Consider the following 21,874-nt stretch of genomic DNA (forward strand, 5'->3'; position numbering starts at 1 on the left):
TATATGCATGCATTTCATTTATTTATTTGTGTATGCATGCTTTTTTATTTATTTATTTATGCATGCATTTTATTTATATATTTGTGTATGCATTTTTATTTATTTATGTATATGCATGGATTTTATTTAAATATTTATGTGTATGCATGCATTTTATTTATATATTTGTGTATGCATTTTTATTTATTTATGTATATGCATGGATTTTATTTAAATATTCATGTGTATGCATGAATGTTTTATATATTTATGTGTATGCTTGCTTTTTTTAATTTGTGTTTATGCATGCATTTTATTTAAATATTTATTTATTTATGTGTATGCATTTTTATTTATTTATTTATTTATGTGTATGCATGGATTTTATATATTTGTGTATGCATGCATTTCATTTATTGATTTGTGTATGCACGCTTTTTTATTTATTTATTTATGAATGCATTTTATTTATATATTTGTGTATGCATTTTTATTTATTTATTGCAGTTTGCCATTGGGTTTTATACCTTCTTTCCCAATTCCTTATCAAATCATGTAAAACTAATTCAATCCACATTATTTCTATTAAATCATGGAGCCATTTAATTCGTTGGGGTTCATGTGAAAAATCAACCAACTTATAGCCAAATATTAAGGGGGTGGGGGGGTATCATACAGAGCATACAAAGCAGATCAAGCATACAAAGAATATATAAAGTATATTGTTGTAAAAAACTGTAAAAAGGAGTTTTAATACATGCAATGCAAGAAATACTGAAACTGCCGATAGATTAATGCATTATAAGTCAGATGATGATGTTCATTCAGTCCTGGCTAGAGTCCGCTTGGGTTTGTGATTGTTCAACTTCTTGAGTTTCTCCAATTTTTCTAGGACTTTGAGATCAGCACAGATCCGCTTATTTCCGATGTATAATCTGTGGAGCAGTAAACACAGTCAACACAGGAGCACAGGACTGATTTGTGTTTGTGTTTGTGTGTTTAACACTCACACCAATGCATCAATGTCACAGCCTCCATATCTGCGCTGGATCTTGTATCTTGAGACCAATCGCAGCATGCGTTTAGGGATCCTTTTAGTATTCAAACAGCAACTGGGAATGGCATCCACTGCAACAAAACAACATCTGCCACTGAATAAGAGTTAAATTCTCTCCTAACAAAACCACACAATGTTGCAGGATGTTTTCAGAATAGAAGAATGTCAGAAACAGAAAGACCTGTTTAATTATAAAGGGCATGTTTGATGTTCTGATAGAGCAGAGCGATGCATGTCACGACACATGTTCCTGCTGTCCATCTATTCAAGCTGCTTTATAGGAATGTATCTCTGGGAATCAAACAAACACAACTCTACTGACGCTCTTCTGAATTACTGATGATATATGCAATGCTATAGGTTTGATTCCCAGGGAATGCATGAGAGATAAAATTTCTCTCTTTGATACTGATTTATCTGACCCTATGCGTCTCAGTTTTGGAGTGTAAAAGCATTATTTGAGGATCATTTTGGCTCAAAACTGAGGTGCATGAACTCAGATCAATGAAGCGTATTAGAGTTAAATTGACCTGCAGAACACTTGGAAACTTAAAAGTTTAAAAAACAATTTTTTTAACTATAATATACATTTTGTTCTGATATATAAAATATAAAATGCAGAATCGCAAGATGCAAACTCAGAATTATGAGAAAAAAAGTTTATTCCTTACAGTTATGACTTTTTACTGTGAATTATGAACTAGATTTTTTTGGTTTGTTTGTTTGTTTCTGGCATAAAAACATTTATTTTTTATTTTTATTTTATTTTTTCTTGTTTGCAATTCTAAGTTTATATCTCACGATTCTGAGAAGAAGAAAAAAGGTCACAATTGAGATATATAAATGCACAATTGCAAAAAAAATAAAAAAATAAATGTAAAAATAAAAATGTGCACATTGCGTTAATGTAATCAACACCGAACTGAACTTGTGTTTCCAAGCTTCTGAAGAACAGAATCTGTATCGTGTGAAGCCTTGGAGAAATAAATGTGACTGCAGTCGCTTTAGGAGAAAGAAACAGATGCATAACCCTAAACATAAAGTTATAAATATTACATTTACAAGTTGCATCAACAACCTATCTTACTTAGTATTTATGTCTGGTTTCTAGTCAAAAGATCTTGCAATTCGTAAATCAAGATACTTTTACTAGACAAGCCAAATGCCTGTTTTTTAAGCATAATTTTACTTATTTTAAGCAAAATGCACCTCTTGAAAACAAGACTAAATATCTTAAGTCATTTGGCTTGTCCAGTAAAAGTATCTTGATTTAATAATTGCAAGCTATTTTGACTAGTAACCAGACATAAATACTAAGTAAGAGAAAGCATGGAAGAGCATCGTGACTCTGACCTTCATTGCTGGTGAGGATGACGATGGCGAAGCACACGAGAATCAGGACAGATGTTGCTTTGAGCTCCATGGTTGAACAGCATCGAGTGTGAATGAACACAACACAGAAGCACGTATTTAAACCCATGCATGCCAGTCCTGTTCCGCCCTCGTCGCCCGGCCTGCCCCAACTCATCACCCATCTCACCAAAGAAAACAATCCTCCACATCGCTTGTGAAATCTCTTTTGTAGCAGATGAAATGTTCCCCGCAGCGCCTCATTCAGGTGCACGTCAGTGTGAACGCAGGTTATGCGTGACATTAGCAGGCTTTCTCAGGGGTGTGTTGATTTATGTTTGCTCGTTACGGTCAGTTGCGTGTCACCGGGTGTGTTCAAGCTTGTCTGTTTGAGTCTGTTTTCGGATACAGTTACAGGAGCAGAGCTGCACTTATTAGAATAAGATCATCATTTCAGTGCCACAGAAGAGTGAGTCATCTGAAGGATCCTTTAATTCATTTAAGAACAAGGGTTACATTAAAGGGATCATTTAAGTTAATAGAAGATTAATAATAATAATAATAATTGTTTTAAAAATGTATTTACTATAGCAATTCTTGAGTGAAGATTGTTCTACACAATTTTTTTTTCATTGTATAATTAACTTTATATATATCAATATTTTATAATGGTTTTCAATTATATATATATATATATATATATATGTAATAAATAATAATTATATATAATATGATATCAGAAAAGATAGAATATTATTTGTTTTTTCCAATTATATGTACATCATAATTACATGTAATATAATAAAAAAAAAGAAAGGTGTAAAATTAAAAAAAAAAAAGTTTTTGATTTATTAATAATATTTATCATCAGCATTATTATTATTATTATTATTTTATTTACTATAGCAATTCTTGAGTGAAGATTGGTTCTAAACATTTTTTTTTCATTGTATAATTAACTTCATATATATATATTTTATAATGGTTTAAATTATATATATATATATATATATATATATATATATATATATATATATATATATATATATACATGTAATAAATAATAATTATATATAATATGATATCAGAAAAGATAGAATATTATTTGTTTTTTCCAATTATATATACATCATAATAACATGTAATATAATAAAAAGAAAGATGTAAAAATATTTTTTTTTAATTTATTAATAATATTTTTCATCAGCCTTATTATTATTATGATTATTATTATTTTTTATTTACTACAGCAATTCTTGAGTGAAGATTGGCTAAACAAATGTTTTAATTGTATAACTAACTTTATATATATATATATATATATATATATATATATATATATATATATATATATATATATATATATATATATATATATATATATATAAATATTTTATAATGGTTTTAAATTATATACATGTAATAAATAATAATTATATGTAATATGCTATCAGAAAAGATAGAATATTATTAATTTTTTCCAATTATATATACATAATAATTACATGTAATATAATAAAAAAAGGAATATGTAAAATAAAAATATTTTTTTTTATTTTTATTTAGTAATAATATTTATCATCAGCTTTATTATTATTATGATTATTGTCGTTGACCTAAAGAATATCGTGTCATATACTAAAACAGACGGCACATGTTTGGCTTCAGTTCTTTCATGTGCTTCTGTCGTTTTTTCTTTTCTTTTGTGTGCAGCTTTCTTCTGTTTTTTCACATCTGTGGTTAATCATCGGAATGACTTTGTTTTCCAGACGTTCCAGTGATTAAAGCGTAAACTATAAATACCATGTGTGCTAGATGCGTCTGGAACCTGATCAGCAGGATCTGTCAGAAAACAGAAACAGTTGGAGCGTCGAGAAGGGCAGATTACATGTTAGATGGATAATAATTACTCTTATGAATCTCTGAATTATCATCGCACACAGGCAGGAACAAATCAGACAGCTTCTGGGACAATGAACTCAAAGCACTTGAAATAACAAACGAGACAAACACGATCACTTTCACATCCGTTTACTACATATTTACACAGCGCTGAGCAACATGTGTGTGTGAATGAAAGACCGGATCAGAAGGGTCTTTGTCTCCGAGACGCCAGATTGAGCAAACGCAGGAGCATTTCTCCAGAAAAGCCCTTCAGAGCCTCGCCGTCCTCAGTCTGAAGAGATCCCAGGTCTTCAGGACAGTCTGGATCCAGAACACAGCTCTCTGAGAGACACAACACATGCGTTACACACACACACACACACACACACGTCTGTCAGAGAGTCTTCAGGAGCTTCTGGTCACGTTCATTAACGTATCGAAGGAGATGTTCTTCTCACCCGCGTCGCAGCAGACTCCAGGAGCGGCGCATCGGCCCCGGGCCCCGCAGGACGCCCCGAATGTGTCACAGGGACCCGGCTGCAGATTCTCCTCCACACAGCTCAGAGTCTCTGGAGATCCAAGCAGACAACCCAGAGCGGCCCCGCAGCAGATCCTGGGGCCGAAACAACGGCCCTGACTCCCCGGACCACACGCCGGACACTACACACACACACACACACACACACACACATGCACATGCACATAGACATAGACACACACACTTCAGTACAGACTGTTCCTTGTCATATAGAGATGATTCAATGGATGATAAGTTAATAATAATATAATATAATATAACTGTAAAAAATATATGAACATTTATAATACATATAATAATATTTATATTTAAAATTACTAATTTCATTCTAAAATTTTAACATCTAAATTGACCATAATATAAATTCCAGTTGTATTCTGTATATATGACTAGTTATTTTATTTTCAGTAATCTATTATTTAAATTTTATTAATGTTAGTTTGCTCAAATAGCTGGTAAATTAAATGGAAAAAATGACTTTTTTTTCGAAAACAGTGTTATTTAAAGTATCATTTAGATATCAATAGATTTTATTTTTAATTATCTATTATTTCTATATTTTATATGATTGAGTTAAAGTTTTGGTAATTTTGGTGTGTTGTTTTTTTAAGTCTAGTTTTTGTTATTTTTTATTACAGTTTTTAAGTTTTTGTTATTTTAGTAAATCAAATCAAATTAAACTAAATTAAAATTAAGTAATAATTTTTTTTTTCACTTAACGTTTATTTCATTTCAAGTACTAATTTTTTTTTTTTTTTTTACATTTTCATTTTGTTTTTATATAGTTTTTTAATAATTTGTATTCGTTTTTAAAATGTCTACAGTTTTTATTTCAGTTTTCAAGTTTTAGTTATTTAAGTGTGTCAAGTTAAACTAAATGAAAATTAACTATATCTTTTTCACTTTACGATTATTTAATTTCAAGTACTGAAAAAAATATATATATACATTTTGAATTTGTTTATATATATATATATATATATATATATATATATATATATATATATATATATATATATATATATATATATATACATATATATATATATTAAGTAATTTCTATTTAATATTCCGTTTTTAAAATGTCATATAATTTTTTTATTATATGCATCAAGTTAATCTAAATATATATGAGAAATGTTCCCCGTGCAACTAGCTGAACTAAAATAAGTTAAATATTAAATATTTCACTGCACACAGCACGAATGTTTAGCAGATGAACTTTAAAACAGAGAAATTCTGGAAGTTGCTGATGTAGATGATGAAGCTGAAGCTGCTGCTGATGAAGATGCTGGTCTGTACCTTTCTGACGGGCTCTGGCGGGGATCTCTTGCCTCCTCGAGGGCAGTTCTGGATGTAGCAGGCGGAGGAGAGCGCTGAGAGCGCCAGCAGACAGAGGACACAGGCGGGCAGCAGAGAGTCGGACATCTCGACACACACTGATGCTCTGATGCTCTCGGACGCTTATATAGAGCTGCAGCATCAGCACCAGAGGAGCTCCTCCTCATCCTCCACGGCATCACACCATCATTTTGTTTCAGGCAGTGAAAACACGTATTTTTCCAAATATTTTGTATCTTTCATTTTTATTTTTATTAAGGTTTATATATATATATATATATATATATATATATATATATATATATAGAGAGAGAGAGAGAGAGAGAGAGAGAGAGAGAGAGAGAGTTACTTTACTTTTTTATATATACCTGTATTGTCTTAGTTACTTCAGTATTTTCAAATTAAACTAATAAAAAAATAAAGTAATTGTATCTAATTATTTAAATAAGTTCTTTTTATTTTAATTTTACTTCACATTTATCGTTTCAAGTAATTCATATGGTTTTATTTATATTTTTATTAGTTTTTCATTTTTTTTCTTTTTATATATCCCATTTTCATTTTAATTAGAGTTAAAGTTAAAGGCAATTTTGTTGTTTCTTGGATAAAGTAAATGAAAATAAGAAAAATATTGTAAGTTTTATTTTATATTATTTACTATATATATATATATATATATATATATATATATATATATATATATACATACATAAATTTTTTCCATTTCCATTTGATTTTGGTTAAACTTTTAATAATTTCATTTTTTTAAAAGTCATTTTTGTTAGTTTTATTTTTTACATATTTTTTTTTATATGTCTCATGAGTTTTAACTAAATGTAGTACATCATTAAACTAAATAAAATTTGAAATGTAAATAAAAAAGTTTTTATAATGTTTTCATATTTTATTTCAGTTTATGTTTATTTTATTTAAAGTAACAGTTTTTAGTTTACTTTTTAGTTAATCATAATAGTAACCCTGTTCAGAACATCATTGTTTCTGCTTGAGAACGCATGAAGAGTGACGTTTAATAAAAATTCAGTTCATCTGACAAACTATGACTGACAGAATAAATCACACCTTCACTTTAAAGAACACGTTGCAGCAAAAACAACCTTCTGATGCACATGAATTATTAAATTATAAAGTAAGTCTGAAACGTTTGTTATTACCTTAAAACTGGAATATAATTACTCTCAATCTTTTTGTTCCAACATGAGTTACACATCCATACACAAGGTCAAAGGTCGTGGTTTGAACATTCATTCCTCAGAGGGTTAATATTATACTGTACTGCCACGAAAGAGACGTCAAATTCAAAAATATACTTTGTGGTTTAATTTTAAAACTAAAAAGTTACACACACATTTATTAAATATAATAATAAAAAAATGCACATTCTTTATTTTATATAAATAAATACAAAATAGCCTAGACATTTATTTTAAATAAATTGAATTCTATAAATGTTATTTTAATATATTATAAATTATTCTAAGTCAACTGAATTAAGAAACACAACTAAACTACGGAACAAACAGTTCAGTTAGTCTGAGGACTGAAGGGGTTAATGTGTAATACGAGCGGGTGAGGAAGGTCAAAGCTGAGAAATACGCAGGAATAAACAGCAGAAATGCCTGATCGGTATTCTCAGCTCACAAACACTAATAAAAACCAGCATTTCCATATTGTTTATGCGCATGCAGGCCAACAAAAGAACAATTTCATCCAATAACAGCATGAGAAGTCAGTCGTGCTTTGAGGAACATCATGCACGAAAATATGAGTGATAATAAACTCATCAGCATCCCGACACGAATCAGTTTAATCACCTCATTTAGAATCAGCACATCAGTAATCGTCATAATGAAATGCTGCACGTACAGTAAAAGGTCAGAAAGACTTTCAAAGTTCCTCATGAGAACATCGTGCATTCGCATTTTACAAAAGCACACTTTCTATATTTGCTTCGAAATATTTCGTGACACCTAGAATAGATTTTTACGTTGTTGAGCATCTGTACATTAATGATTTGACGCGTTTAGACGGGTCTGATGATGTTGCAGTCGGTGTGCATCAGTGTGTGTGTCCTTCAGGAGTGTGTGTGTGTGTGTGTGTGTGGAAGACTTGTGTTTAGCGTAACAATAGAGCTGTTCAAACACACACACACAAAGAGAGTTCAGCCTTGTGCCGCTTTATCAGCCTCCTCTCATTCAATCTCACCGAACACAACGAGCTCAAGGATCCTTCTTTCACCCAACAGCAGAATCACCGGAGCGAAACAATTCACCGACTTCAGATGGGAAAATAAAATGTGCAAAATTAATACTTTTATACATCGATTGATTAAAAGTGAGGAATCTCTTCTGCTCAAGGCTGCATTTATTCAATCAAAAATACAGTAAAAATTGGTAAATATTATTAGAATCTATAATAAGAGTTTCTATGTGAATCTGTGTTAAAGTGTAATTTATTTCTGTGATGCACAGCTGTATTTTCAGCATCATTCCTCCAGTCTTCAGAATTGGTGGAAAGTATGTAATTAATTACTGTATTTTGCTACTTGAAATTTTTACTGCGATATTATCAGCTTTTACTCTCTGCTTACTTAATTTGTTAATCGGTATATGTACACTTTACTATTACTTTTTTTTTTTGATAGTTCATGCAATTACTCATATTTTCTATGTTGTGAGTTCACTGGGGTCTAGTGCATAAAACCATTGACTTCTTCATTTTACTGTACTTTATTGTGTTTATCCGTCATATGGAAGACAGCTTTTTGAAGGAAATTAATACTTTTATTCATTAAGGCTGCATTCAATTGCTCAAAAGTGAGAGTCAAGACATTTATAACATTATAAAAGTGTTTGATTTCTATTTCAGATAAATGCTGTTCTTTTGAACTTTCTGTTCATCTGTGAATCCTGAAAAACAAAAATGTAGCAGTTTCATACAGTTTTCATATTTTCATGATTTCTGAAGATCATGTGACACTGAAGACTGGAGGAATGATGCTGAAAATACAGCGGAGCATCACAGAAATAAATTACACTTTAACACAGATTCACACAGAAAACAGTTATTTTACATTATAAAAATATTTCAGAATTTTTACTGTATTTCTAGTGAAGGCTTTCAGAAACGTTGAAAAAATCTTACCCACCCCAAACACAAAGTGCTTTAGATATGTGCATATTACTACAAAACAAAGTCCTTTTTCACAAACTTTAATGAAAGCTATACACAAAATCTGCCATGATGAACACTTTCAGTGATGCACTCGAGTGACGTCTCTGCTGGAGGCCTTCGTGCCGCACGCTGGGCATTCGATCTCCAGTCTCCGAGAATCAGACGGATGTTTCTTCCTCAAACACGCTCCACACATGAGATGAGCGCAGGGCAGAGAGTACGACGCCACGCTCGACGAGTAAACCGTCAGAGAACAAGAGCAGAACGCACACATGTGCCCAGCTGGAAAACACAGGATACATAAGAACTCATTCATCTTTATTCCGTATACTTTTGAGATGAATATCACATACCGTAACATTCATAACTCAAACGACACATTGCTAGCGCTGAGACACTGCTTCCGAAGTGAAATATATTCAAACACGACTTGCAGTAATAAGTGAAGGTGCTTTATTTACCAGAGGAAGGGACACAGGAAGTGGTTTCGCTCGGCGAGGTGAACACGGGCAACCCGTGAAGAGCAGCGGTCAGAGCCTCGTCTAAACTGTTGGCTAACCGCCGCTCGTGTGAGTCCAGCTCTGAAACACAACAGACCCAAACGTGAGCAAGAAATGCACCAGAAACCAATCCGACACCATTAGAGGAATTATAAAGAAAGAGACGTATCCCAGATAGCACAGCGACGATCTGCAAACATCTGATAGCTGTCTTTAAGATGCTAGTTTTACATGTAATTTTATTTTACGGTAAGACACAGTTTTTGGAAATGAAAAAAAAAAAAAATGTACAGCAGAAAACGTAAATTGACATTCCCAGAATTCTGTTACATTTCACATTTGATCTAAAATGATTTTTCTCGTCGAAATAACGATGTTTCTAATTAGGTTTAATTCTAACCATTGTATGTCACATCTAATGTTGTTAAATTAATGTTTATTGCGTTATTTCAGCATAAGAGTATTAAACAAATCCTAAACAGATTTCAGTAGGTTGGTATATTAACATTGTATCAATAAGGTTTTAAATGTAAATTTAAGTAAAATTTGTAAAATGCTGCTACCGTATTTTTAACGGTAGAATTATGGCTACCACAACTATAAATTTTACGGATTATTTTTTACAGTGCGCTCGAGTTCGGTAAATCCCACTTTTTTAATTATATTGTCAAAAAACTAGATTGTTAACCTTTTATCCTAAAAACAAAGCAGAACATTACATAATAGAAAAGCATCTTCAATAATGGTGAATATTATTGAGTGATTTTTAAGCTGCCCAGTCAAAAACAATAAAGTTTAGTGGGAGATTTAAACAGTTTTTTTCTTCTTTTTTTTTAAAGCAAGTTTATATTTTCCCCAATTTATGAAACATTCAGTAAATAGCTACTAAGTAATGCATGTTTCTTGAAACCACATAAAAACCCAGTTCTTGATGTTTAAGTGTTGAGACTTAAGTCCTACCGTGTGTTCAACCATCCAAAAACTAACTTTTACCATGATTGTTCATTTCCAACCTAGTTCACTTATGACTACCATATTTTTCGGACTATAAGTCGCACCTGAGTATAGGTCGCATTTATTTAGACCAAGAACCAAGAGAAAACATTACCATCTACAGCCATGAGAGGGCGCTCTGGGGTAAGCTACAGGAGAACTGAGCAGTATAGAGCTCCCTCTGGCGGCTGGAGATGGTAATGTTTTCTCTTGGTTCATGTCAAATTAATTGTGATAAATAAGTCGCACCTGACTATAAGTCGCAGGACCAGCCAAACTATGAATAAAAGTGTGACTTATAGTCCGGAAAATACGGTAATAAAAAAATATCGTATTTTGGTACTAAATGAAAATTTGTTGAACAAGACAACTGAAGTTTTCTTTATGAATATATTGGCTGAATGATGCATTTAGTAAACAAACTAAATTAAACTGACAAATCAAAGTACCGTATTTTTTGGACTATAAGTCGCACCTGAGTATAAGTCGCATCAGTCCAAAAATACGTCATGATGAGGAAAAAAACATATATAAGTCGCACTGGACTATAAGTCGAAATTATTTAGAACCATGAACCAAGAGAAAACATTACCGTCTACAGCCACGAGAGGGCGCTCTATGTTTTCAGTGTAGACTACAGGAGAACTGAGCAGCATTAGAGCGCCCTCTGGCGGCTGGAGATGGTAATGTTTTTTATTGGTTCATTTCTCTCTGAACATGTCAAATTAATTTTGAAAAATGAGTCGCACCTGACTATAAGTCGCAGGACCAGCCAAACTATGAATAAAAGTGCGACTTATAGTTCGGAAAATACGGTAATAAAAAAAATATCGTATTTTGGTACTAAATGAAAATTTGTTGAATAAGACAACTGAAGTACAACTGAAGAACTATTGGCTGAATGATGCATTTAGTAAACACACAAAATTAAACTGACAAATCAAAGTACTGTTATTAATACAGCTTTTAATTATGTGGCAGCTTCCGTACAAACCTGAGGGAGTTTCGGGCGCTTTCCTTTGAGCAGGATCATTGCTGGTGGAAGGAAAACTGCAGTCGTACTTCCTTTTAGCAGAATGCCTCGGTGTCGGTCCAGTTTTAGACTCTGAAGCCGATGCGAAGGACTGTGCTTGTGAAGTGTCTGTTTGATCACAGTTTGTACGAGAGTCTGTGACTGAATTATTGGGCTCCACTGTGAGTCTGGATGGCTGTGGTTTGGCTGTAATGTTATTCCTGCTCCTGACTCCGGTGCATCCCGTCTGTAGAGACATGCGGTCAATGCGGCCTTTGAGCAGAGGGTTAGGAATTGGCTTTGCGTTCTGTGTAAAAGGGACGCCGGTGAACGGGTCGTTGGGTAAACGCCCCCATGTGGCTTCTCTCTTCTGGTACTCTTCTAACGTGCTGTTATCGATCACCATTCCACTGGGCAAGATCATTGGGAAAACCATGAGCTCTTGTGTTAAGGGATCGAGAAACTCCTCTGGAATTGGGATGTCGTTTGGGACGGGATCTAGTTTGGGAGGTACGACCGTCAGGTGGACTGTTTTATTCAAGCTGTTTAGATGCGCATCCCAAATCTTCTCCAGTTCTGATGCAGGACAGCAGCGAGAAGGCAAAGCCCAGATGGCGAGGGTTTTGATCCCGAGCGCCGATGCCGCGCCGCTGTAAGGAATACTGACTCTAAGCTGCGCGACTGATCCGAGCGACCCGCGCCTCCAAAGCTCCTGCGTTCTCGCACAATCCGGCGTCCGCGGCGGAGCATCGGAAAACGGCGCTCGGGGTTTAAAACCAGGGTTGAGGAAACACACCTGCAGCTCCTCTTGCAAATCACTACGAGACACGAGTTCGAACCGATCGCCGTCTCGCTCCGAACACGTCAGGATCTCCAGCCTTCGCGAGCTTCGTCCCTGATCCATTCCCCACGGCCAAAGCTCGACGTCCAGCCGACACAACTCCATCTTGACCTGGAAGCTCAGTGTGACGTGGACTGGAGGCCGGAGGAAGTATTCCAGCTTGAAACCCCTCCGGCGTGCGACCGGATCCGCGGAGACAAGGTTGGAGACATCGTAACCGTCAGCACACAGCTGTCAGCACAACAACAAAAAGATGTTGAAGGACCAATGGCGATATTAAAATACATATCGAATAGTCACAGACGCGTGTTGTTGGTAGAGAACATTGCAAGGTCGGCTCAGACGCACACAAAGCAGTCAGAGCTGAATCCTCTGTTACTCACCTTCAGGTCTTTCAAAGGAGTCTCCGAGAGGGGTTTTAAAGGAAAAGTTCACTGAAAACTGAGAAAAACTGTCTATGACTGTCTTTCTTTCTTGCATGGAACATTCTGTGCTCCTTTTCATGCCAATAACATACATTGAGTCTGGAGGATTTTGTTTCAGGAGAAACCAGGCTTTTTAAAGATAAGATATAGAAAATAAAATGTTTGCATATAAGAAAACAATTCATTTCCGTTTAGTTTAACTTGATGCATTAAAATAACTAGCATTTAATCTAGAACTAATAAATATGCAAAAAAAAAAAAAATTAATAACGAAAAGTTTTACTAAAATTCAAGTCAAAGCAGAAAATAAAATCTCAAAATATTGTCAATGTACAACCATTTTTTTTAGCAATGCTGCTGTCATTTTATCTCATGATTGTGGGGTTTCATGGAATATTATATGGGATATGGGATATCTTTCATGGGATTTTGTTGTGTAGCAGTTTAATATAACGATACATGTTGCAACTGTTTAAAATACAGTTTTAGGTGCCAGATAAAATATTAGAGACCAGACAAAACTGCATTTAATACAATTTAATCTAACATTTTTTTTTTACTCAAAAGCACTATTTGCTTTCTAAAGACTTTGAATGAAGCATATTTAAATTGCTTTTACTGGTAATCATGCCAATGGTCTCCTATTGTGTTAAAAATAAGAAAACAATACGAAGTTGACAGAATTTATCTTTTTGTTTTCTTAAAAATTTCACTTTTCAGAAAAACAAAAACTGTATTATTTGCGGTACTGGTGTTCAGAACAGCTCGTGTGTTGATGTGATAATGTCTCATTTCCGTCTGTATATTAACATGAGGTCGGGTTGTGATTTATGTGGTACCTTGTTGCATTGAACGGCGGTCTGAAAGTGAGGCGAGCACAGGTTGAGCACCATGACCCCTGCATCTACAGCACTGACCGAGAACCTGTGGATATCAGAGAGTCAGAGACATTCAGCACTACAAATTCAAGAGATCTTGAAACTAAAGCTTTAAAGTAAATATACACTCCTGTATATGCACACTGTACATGCATACAGCTCATTGTAGTAAATAATACAAAAATGCACAAGTATTGTATGTGTGTGTGTTTGTGCATTTGTGTGTTTGTGCGTGTGCATGTGTTTGTGCGCGTGTGAGACCCTGGAGCACAAAAACCAGACTTAAGTGTTTGCATCATCTGAAAGCTGAATAAATAATCTATCAATTGATGAATGGCTTGTTCGGAGGACAATATTTAAAAATCTTGAATCTGAGGGACTAAATATTGAGAAAATCATCTTTAAAGTTGTTCAAATGAAGTTCTTAGCCATGCATATTACTAATTAAAAAAACGAGTTTTGATATATTAACAGTAGGAAATGAAAAAAAAAAACATTTTGACCCATACAATGCATTGTTGTCTATTGCTATAAATATACCCGTTCTACTTATGACTGCTTTTGTGTTCTATGGACACAAATATGTATGTATATGACTGATTAACAAATTGATGTACTAAATAATTTACGAAATAGAATTGCAAAAATACAAGAGCAGTTTCAGTGCAAAAAATAGCCTACAGTCGTGTGTTTGTTACTGACCAAACTGACATCAAACAAGCCGAGCGATCATACAGACAGAAAGCGTTTGTTAGCTCGAGAAATGCGTGAATAAAGCAAATAAGATTCACGCGCTGATCAAAACAAAACTCACCTAGAGTCGCGGCGCTGACGTCACAGTTGCGTCCGGGATCAAATGCGCATGCGTCTCACTGCTGCCACCTGCTGGCGGGAAACCACTAGATTTTTTTTATTTGAATTTTTGCGTCATTTCCGTACACGAGCTCATTAGTCTTGGCTTACGTAAAATATTTTATATATTTCAAAAAATAATTTTTAAATCTAATCACTTAAATTGTTAACACAAAAAAAATAGTGCTGACAGAGTCGTGTAAGAGGAACAGACGAACCGATTCATTTGAGTGAGTCATTTGAACAGCTCTGATTGATTCAAATCCAAACTCGATTCACTAGCAGCAAATGCCAGATCAAAAGAGCCACTAATTTCGAAATCACTTGCAATGATTTTAATGGTGAAACAGATCTTGTCCGATGCCAAAATCAAACCTACATCCTTAGACACACCAAATGTTTTTTTTTATTAATCATCTCGAAGAAGACTTTGCCGATTGATTTGTGTCTTTATCATTTAATGTGTTTTTGATCAGATATGCTTTTACGCAAGTCATTACAGTAACATAAATACAAACAACAGAGGTATAAAAACATAGCATTTGATCTCTAAATTAATTACATCATCAAATCACATAATTACATCAGAACTACATCAAAAGGAATATGGTTTTTGGAAACTGTTGATGCATTTGAACAGTGAAAAGTGTTACATGTCCTGTTACAGAAAAACAAAGCTAAAATATCGTCTTTATTCACAATAACCATCATATTCACAGTCTGCCTGTCTACCCACAACACACCAGAACATAGCAGCATCTCTCAGAGTCTCCCTTCCAGAAACAGAGATGGAGGAGAAGGAAAGCAAGTTTGGTTTGGGTTTTAATTTAAGAACTGGGACAAAAACAGGTTTTCTTCTTTTCAAATAATTCTACCTGAAGATAGGAGCCCTCTGTTTGTCGTCTAATGACCTCTGGTGTTCACGTTTAGTCACCGCAGACCGTAGCAGTGATGGGGAACATTAAAACATCACTGAACCAACACCAGATTCCTTCAGGTACAAAACACCCCTCTCTGTGATGCACACCGCCGCACAGAAGTGAGGAGTAGTTTTCGAAAGAAGTCTCTTCTGCTCACTAATGCTGCATTTATTTGATTAAAATACAGTAAAAATTCTGAAATATTATTCTAATGTAAATCAGCTGTTTTCTGTGTGAATCTGTGTTAAAGTGTAATTTATTTCTGTGATGCTCCGCTGTATTTTCAGCATCATTCCTCTTCAGTGTCACATGATCTTCAGAAATCAGAATAATATGATGATTTACTGCTCAAGAAACATTTCTAATTATTATCAGTGTTGAAAACAGTTAAGCTGCACAATAATTTAGTGAAAACTGTAATGCATTCTAAAGTTTGCAGTAAAATTAATAATAATAAAAAAGAATCTTATTTATCAAGGATGCATTAACTTTCTATTCATCTGTGAATCCTGAAAAATAAAATGCATCCCAGTTTCTGCAAAAAAATTAATGTTTTCAAAATTTTAGATGTTTCTTGAGCAGTAAATCATCATATTTTCATGATTTCTGAAGATCATGTGACACTGAAGACTAGAGGAATGATGCTGAAAATACAGCGGAGAATCACAGAAATAAATTACACTTTTTCACACAGAAAACATTCATTTAAAATCTTAATAACATGCCACAATTTTTACTGTACAAATGCAGCTTTGCTTAGACTCTTTCGAAACAGTATCAAATCCTAATTTTTTAAACTTTTGGCCTAGATGGACTGATGAAATATCTCCCTCCATATAACCAAAAGAGATCTCAAAATTCAGTCGACGGTTTAAAATCTTCTTTCATTTGTTGCGGTAACAGCCTGATCTCAGCCCTCTTTAGTGCGTTTAAGTCGATTGTCTCACGTCTAGATCTCTGTGGACTCGATCCGCTCCAAGCGAGACGGTCCCGGCCACGGAGGCGCCAGCTGATGTTTGGGATCGTCCGCGGCCGGGGACAGAGTGAGGGTCACTGGGACGGGGATGGAGAGGGTCACGGGCGATCCGGGCGATCCGGACGTGGTGCCCTGTTTGGCTCCGAGCTGTCCGACCCGTTCCTCCAGCGCCTGGTTCTTCTGCAGCGTCTCCACGTAGCTGATCTGCAGCTGCGCCTGGTATTTCAACACACGCTCCTTCTCGTCCTGCCAGGTGTGTCTCTCCTGAGCGAAGGTGAGCGCCTGCCTCTCTCTCTGCTGTCGCTCCAGGTGCAGCTCGCCCTGCAGTCGCTCCAGCTGTCTCCGCAGCTCTCCGGCCTCCTGCCGCTGCGCTTTGGCCTCGTCGCTCTGCAGGCTGAGGAAGCTGTCGATGGACATGGGTTCGGGCGTTCGGGGCGAGTGCAGGCCGGTCCACGGTAAGCTGCTGCTGCCGCTGATGTCCCTCAGACACACGGCGTGATCGCTCCGGCAGCTCAGCTCGCTCAGAGCCCGCTTCAGACCCAGAACCTCGGCCTCGAACACCACCAGCTTGTCACGCAACATCGACACCTGCGGAGAAACCCAACCAGCATCTTTGAGGAATCTGTTCACTAGCAGTCAAATTGTACAGTAAAAATCTTAAATATTTTTACGATTTAAAATAACTGTTTTCTGTGTGCATCTGTGTCAAACTGTAATTTATTTTTCTGATGCGCTGCTGTATTTTCAGCATCATTCCTCCAGTCTTCAGTGTCACATGATCTTCAGAAATCATGAAAATATGATGATTTACCGCTCAAGAAACATTTCTGATTATTAGCAGTGTTTAACACAGTTGTGCTTTTCGTGGAAACCAGGATACATGACTATTCTAAGGTAATATTTAATACTTTTATTCATTAAGGACACATTAAATTGGTCAAAAGTGACGGTGAAGATGTTTCTAATGTAAGAAGTGTTGTGGGTGACTCTTTATAATTAAAGCATGTTAAATAAATAGATTACTTTTTTAAGTAACCACTGAAGTAATGCATTTCTTCTAAATTTACAATGAAATATCTGATGAATGAAATATACTTTTTCAAATAAGTAACACATTTTCACATATTCATCTCTCTTGTCACAGTTATTCATCTGTGAATCTTGTAAAATAAAGTGCATCACATTTTCCACAAAAATATTAACTGTTTTTCAACATTGATAATAATTATAAATGTTTCTTGAGCAGTAAATCATCACATTTTCATGATTTCTGAAGATCATGTGACACTGAAAGACTGGAGGAATGATGCTGAAAATACAGCGGAGCATCACAGAAATAAATTATAGTTTAATATATATTCAGATAGAAAACAGCTATTTTGGATTGTAGTAATATTTCACAATTTTACTGTATTTTATTTATTTATTTGACTGAATAAATGCAGCCTTGATCAGCAAGAAAGTCTTCTTTCAAATATACCGTATTTTCCAACCTATGAGTCACACTTTTTTTTCATAATGTTGCTGGTCCTGCGACTTATAGTCAGGTGCGACTTATTTATCAAAATTAATTTGACATGAACTGAGAGAATGAACCAAGAGAAAACATTACCATCTCCAGCCACCAGAGGGCGCTCTATACTGCTCAGTTCTCCTGTAGCCTGCCCCAGAGCGCCCTCTCGTGGCTGTAGACGGTAATGTTTTCTCTTGGTTCTTGGTAAATGTGACTTATAGTCCAGTGCGACTTATGTTTTTCTCCTCATCATGACGTATTTTTGGACTGATGCGACTCAGGTGCGACTTATAGTCTGAAAAATACTGTATGTGAAATGTTGTAAAATATATGCAGAGATATATGAGTGTGTGTGTTTGTTGCGCACCTCTGTCAGCGTTCTCTTCAGTTCTCCTTCACATCTGTCCAGCTCGTGGCTCTTGTTGGTGTACGAGTCCTTCAGGCCGATCATGGTCTCCTCACGCTCCTTCATCTGGCCCTTGAGCTCCTTCAGCTGACCCCTGAGGGCCACCATCTCTCCGGCGCGCTGCGTCACCTCGTTCTGACTCTCTCGCAGCTGCTGCTTCAGCAGAGAGATCTCGCCCGCCTTCTGACACAGCTGATCAACGCAGAGCAAACCAAAGCCGTCACACAACTGTGTGTTCAGTCTGCTGCATGCTACAGTTCTTAGACTTAAATGTCTTGCATGAAACTCTCCCGGAAATTACGGTCAGTTTAATGAATGATATACACTTCCACAAAATTGCTAGAAAAAACTACACTGGTTTTGTTCTCCAGGGTCACGTGTAATTCTTCTATAGCATCATTGTGAATAAACACCTTTCGGGCTGATCTGTGCTCCTCTCACCTCCCACTTGGTCTCCTCCAGGCGAGGCAGGATATCGGCCTGCTCCTTTCGGTAATCCAGACACCTCCTCTCCAGCTCCTCTCTCTGAGCGAGCAGGGTGCTGATCTCCTCCTGGAGCCGGCCCTTGTCCTGCTGCAGACGGGCGATGTGTGTCTGCAGAGCCTGCTGTGTGCGCTGGGCTCGGTGGGTCACCTGCTGCAGACGCCTGCCGTAGTTCTGCCTCAGCTCCTCCATCTCTCGCTCCCAGACGTGCTGCTTCTCCTCGAACACCTGCACGATGGGCCGCCTCGCTCTGGTCCAGGTTACGCCGCATGTGGATCACCTGAGGAACAATCACAGAATTCAGAATTCCTCGTGTTTCCTTTTATGTTTTACTGAAGGAAGACAATTGTGTGTTTGAAATGACATGGAGCTTAGCAAATGATCACAGATGCTTCATGTTTGAATTAAATATTAGTTTAAAGCAGAGGGACCCAAACTTTTTATTACAGAGGGACAAAAATTAATATTTTTAACTTCATTGAGGACCATGGGCCAAAAGTGAATGTTGCATTTTATCATACTATATTATTATAAAATGTATTAATTTGTAAAAAATTCAATAAGTAAACAAAAATATAATTAAATTTTTAATATTAATGATTTTTTAATATAAATACTCTTCTGAATTAATTTTTTTAAATCAAATTCACTTACTGTTTTTCAAATAATGTAGAAAAAGTGCTAGAAAAAAAGAAAAAATTCTAATTAAAAACTCTTTTAAATAGGTTTCTGAATTTTAAAGTATTTTTTTGTATAAATTTTAATCAAAATCACTTATTGATTTTTAAATAATAAATAAAAAATATTTTGATATTGATATTTTACATATATAGTTTGTTTAGAAATGTTAATTATTTCTAATTAATTCACTGATATCATATTCATATTTTTCCACACACATATGTATATATAGCTCATATAATCGTATAAAGTGTGAGAATATGGAGGAAAAAAATGAGTGATGGAGAACCAAGTAAAGCTGAGCTGCTTCAGTCCGGTAAGAGTTCATGCTGGAGATTATCACTGGCCTTATTCTGACCTCTACTTGATCAAAATCACTCAAGCTGAAGCTGGACGTTTGTACAATTTCAGTAAAAGTAAGGGGTGCTCCTCACCTCCTGCTCTTTCTCCCAGAGTCGGTCCTCCAGGTCCTGGATGATGTCATCAGTGGAGGGCGATGGCTGGATGGTGGCGAGTCTCTGATATGATAAACAGCTCTTCCCGGACGAGGACTGACCGCTGTCAGACACGCTCAGGCCGTTCTGGTACTTGGGTTTGTCTGTTTCTCCAGCGGCGCCGCTGTGCTGCTCAGTCTGTTGATGTGGCTGGTGGAGGCACTGAGGGGTCCGAGCGATTGGGAGGGACCGTAGCTCATGCCGGGCCCCGTGTAGGTGGGAAGGCTGGTCAGAGAGTTCCTCCCAGAGTCGGACATGCCGCCCTGGCCGTCGTTTCCACTCGAAGGGTCCCGATCCGGACTGTCCTGCTCACAGAGGGACTGCGGGGCGTCAGATCCTCCGCCGCTTCCGGCAGATCGTCCTCCAGCTCCAGACTGAGCCAGCAGGTTCTGCATGGAGTGAAAACTCTTGGGAACCACGGGCTTGAAGGCAGACGGACGGACCAGAGCGGAATTATTCTGAACGAGGGAAACATCATTTAATGCATCATTAAACAGCCTTCATTAATGATCGCACCATCTCGATAAATAGATAGATGTAATACATTCTAGAGGTAAGAAAAAATTAACACCTTATCAAGGATGCGTTAAACTGATCAAAAGGGCCAGTAAAGGCATTTATTTATAAGGGGACAAAAGATTTCTATTTCAATATGCTGTTCTGAACTTTCTATTCATCTGTGAATCCTGAGAAATAAAATATATCACAGTTTCCATAAAAATAAAACTGTTTTCAACGCTGGTAATAATCAGAAGTGTTTCTTGAGCGGCAAATAATGTTAATTATGAACTAATAATATTTCTAATTTTACTGTAGTTTTTATGCATTATTGCAGCCTTGGTGCGCAGAAGAGACGAGTAGTGTAGTGAAAGTAGTTTGATAATATAATTCGATTATGCTGTACACAATGCTTCATGGGAATGGATAGTCATCTCTAATCTCTTTTGTCTTTTATGGAAGCAGAAATCATCACCAAATTATTATTTAAAAAACATAAACATTTATTATAAAGCAGAGAGTTCTGGTCCTTGATTCTGATTGGCTAAGCCACATTCTACGACTCTACAAAGTAACACACACCTTTGTTTACTTCCGTCTGTTGCTCGGCAACCACTTTGTTGCAACCATAACTGATTCCGAGCAGCTACATTGTTTCCTGGAAGAATACTGTTTTTATTAATATCATTAGACTTTATTTGCTGTTTTATTTTGTGGAACCTTACTACTGTACGTGTATGGAATAACCGTTTTATAAACTGTGGTTTACAGTGAATTTATAACAGCTAAAGGGTTTTTTATTCACTCCGCATCACATCGTACCTAATAACGTTGTTTATAAATTCGATTTTTACTTCCAGAACCCAACTTTTCCACTTTATACCACAACCAGAGCAGTCATTAATGGAGTACCGTCAGCAGTTAGAGGAAGCGCGTCAGTCGTACCTGCTCGAGTTTCCCAGACACAGTGAGGATCTTGGGCGGCGTGCGACTGTCTCTCTTGCCGTTGTTCCCGTCTCTGCTCTTAACCGCTGTCGCACCGTCGTGGTTCTTCTCCACGT

At 36.0% G+C, this 21,874-nt stretch overlaps 2 protein-coding genes and 1 pseudogene across 4 annotated transcripts; all 3 read right to left on the bottom strand.

The window, feature by feature from the left end:
* Positions 1-4,400: 4,400 nt before the first annotated feature.
* LOC113052624 (vasotocin-neurophysin VT 1-like) lies at positions 4,401-6,336 on the bottom strand. Its single transcript, XM_026216991.1, has 3 exons — positions 6,111-6,336; positions 4,729-4,930; positions 4,401-4,612 (listed from the first exon to the last, which is right to left on the bottom strand). Exons 1-3 carry the CDS (start codon positions 6,234-6,236, stop codon positions 4,473-4,475), a joined length of 468 nt encoding a protein of 155 aa, XP_026072776.1. The 5' UTR covers positions 6,237-6,336; the 3' UTR covers positions 4,401-4,472.
* A 3,026-nt stretch (positions 6,337-9,362) lies between these two features.
* Positions 9,363-14,874, bottom strand: LOC113052623 (RING finger protein 37-like). Of its 3 annotated transcripts, none has more exons than XM_026216989.1 (5): positions 14,805-14,874; positions 13,952-14,036; positions 11,829-12,918; positions 9,803-9,922; positions 9,363-9,623 (listed from the first exon to the last, which is right to left on the bottom strand). In XM_026216989.1, the coding sequence occupies exons 2-5, from the start codon at positions 14,003-14,005 to the stop codon at positions 9,421-9,423; spliced, it is 1,467 nt and encodes a 488-aa protein (XP_026072774.1). In that variant the 5' UTR covers positions 14,006-14,036; positions 14,805-14,874; the 3' UTR covers positions 9,363-9,420. The 3 variants fall into 3 exon arrangements, with proteins under 3 accessions (XP_026072774.1, XP_026072773.1, XP_026072775.1); XM_026216988.1 differs by lacking the exon at positions 14,805-14,874 and adding an exon at positions 14,693-14,794; XM_026216990.1 differs by lacking the exon at positions 14,805-14,874 and adding an exon at positions 13,071-13,128.
* A 1,527-nt stretch (positions 14,875-16,401) lies between these two features.
* The window catches only part of LOC113052802 (leucine zipper putative tumor suppressor 3-like), a 10,994-nt pseudogene continuing 5,521 nt past the window's right edge, over positions 16,402-21,874 (bottom strand).

This window comes from Carassius auratus, chromosome 33 (genome assembly GCF_003368295.1).
Source record: "Carassius auratus strain Wakin chromosome 33, ASM336829v1, whole genome shotgun sequence".
Taxonomy (NCBI): domain Eukaryota; kingdom Metazoa; phylum Chordata; class Actinopteri; order Cypriniformes; family Cyprinidae; genus Carassius; species Carassius auratus.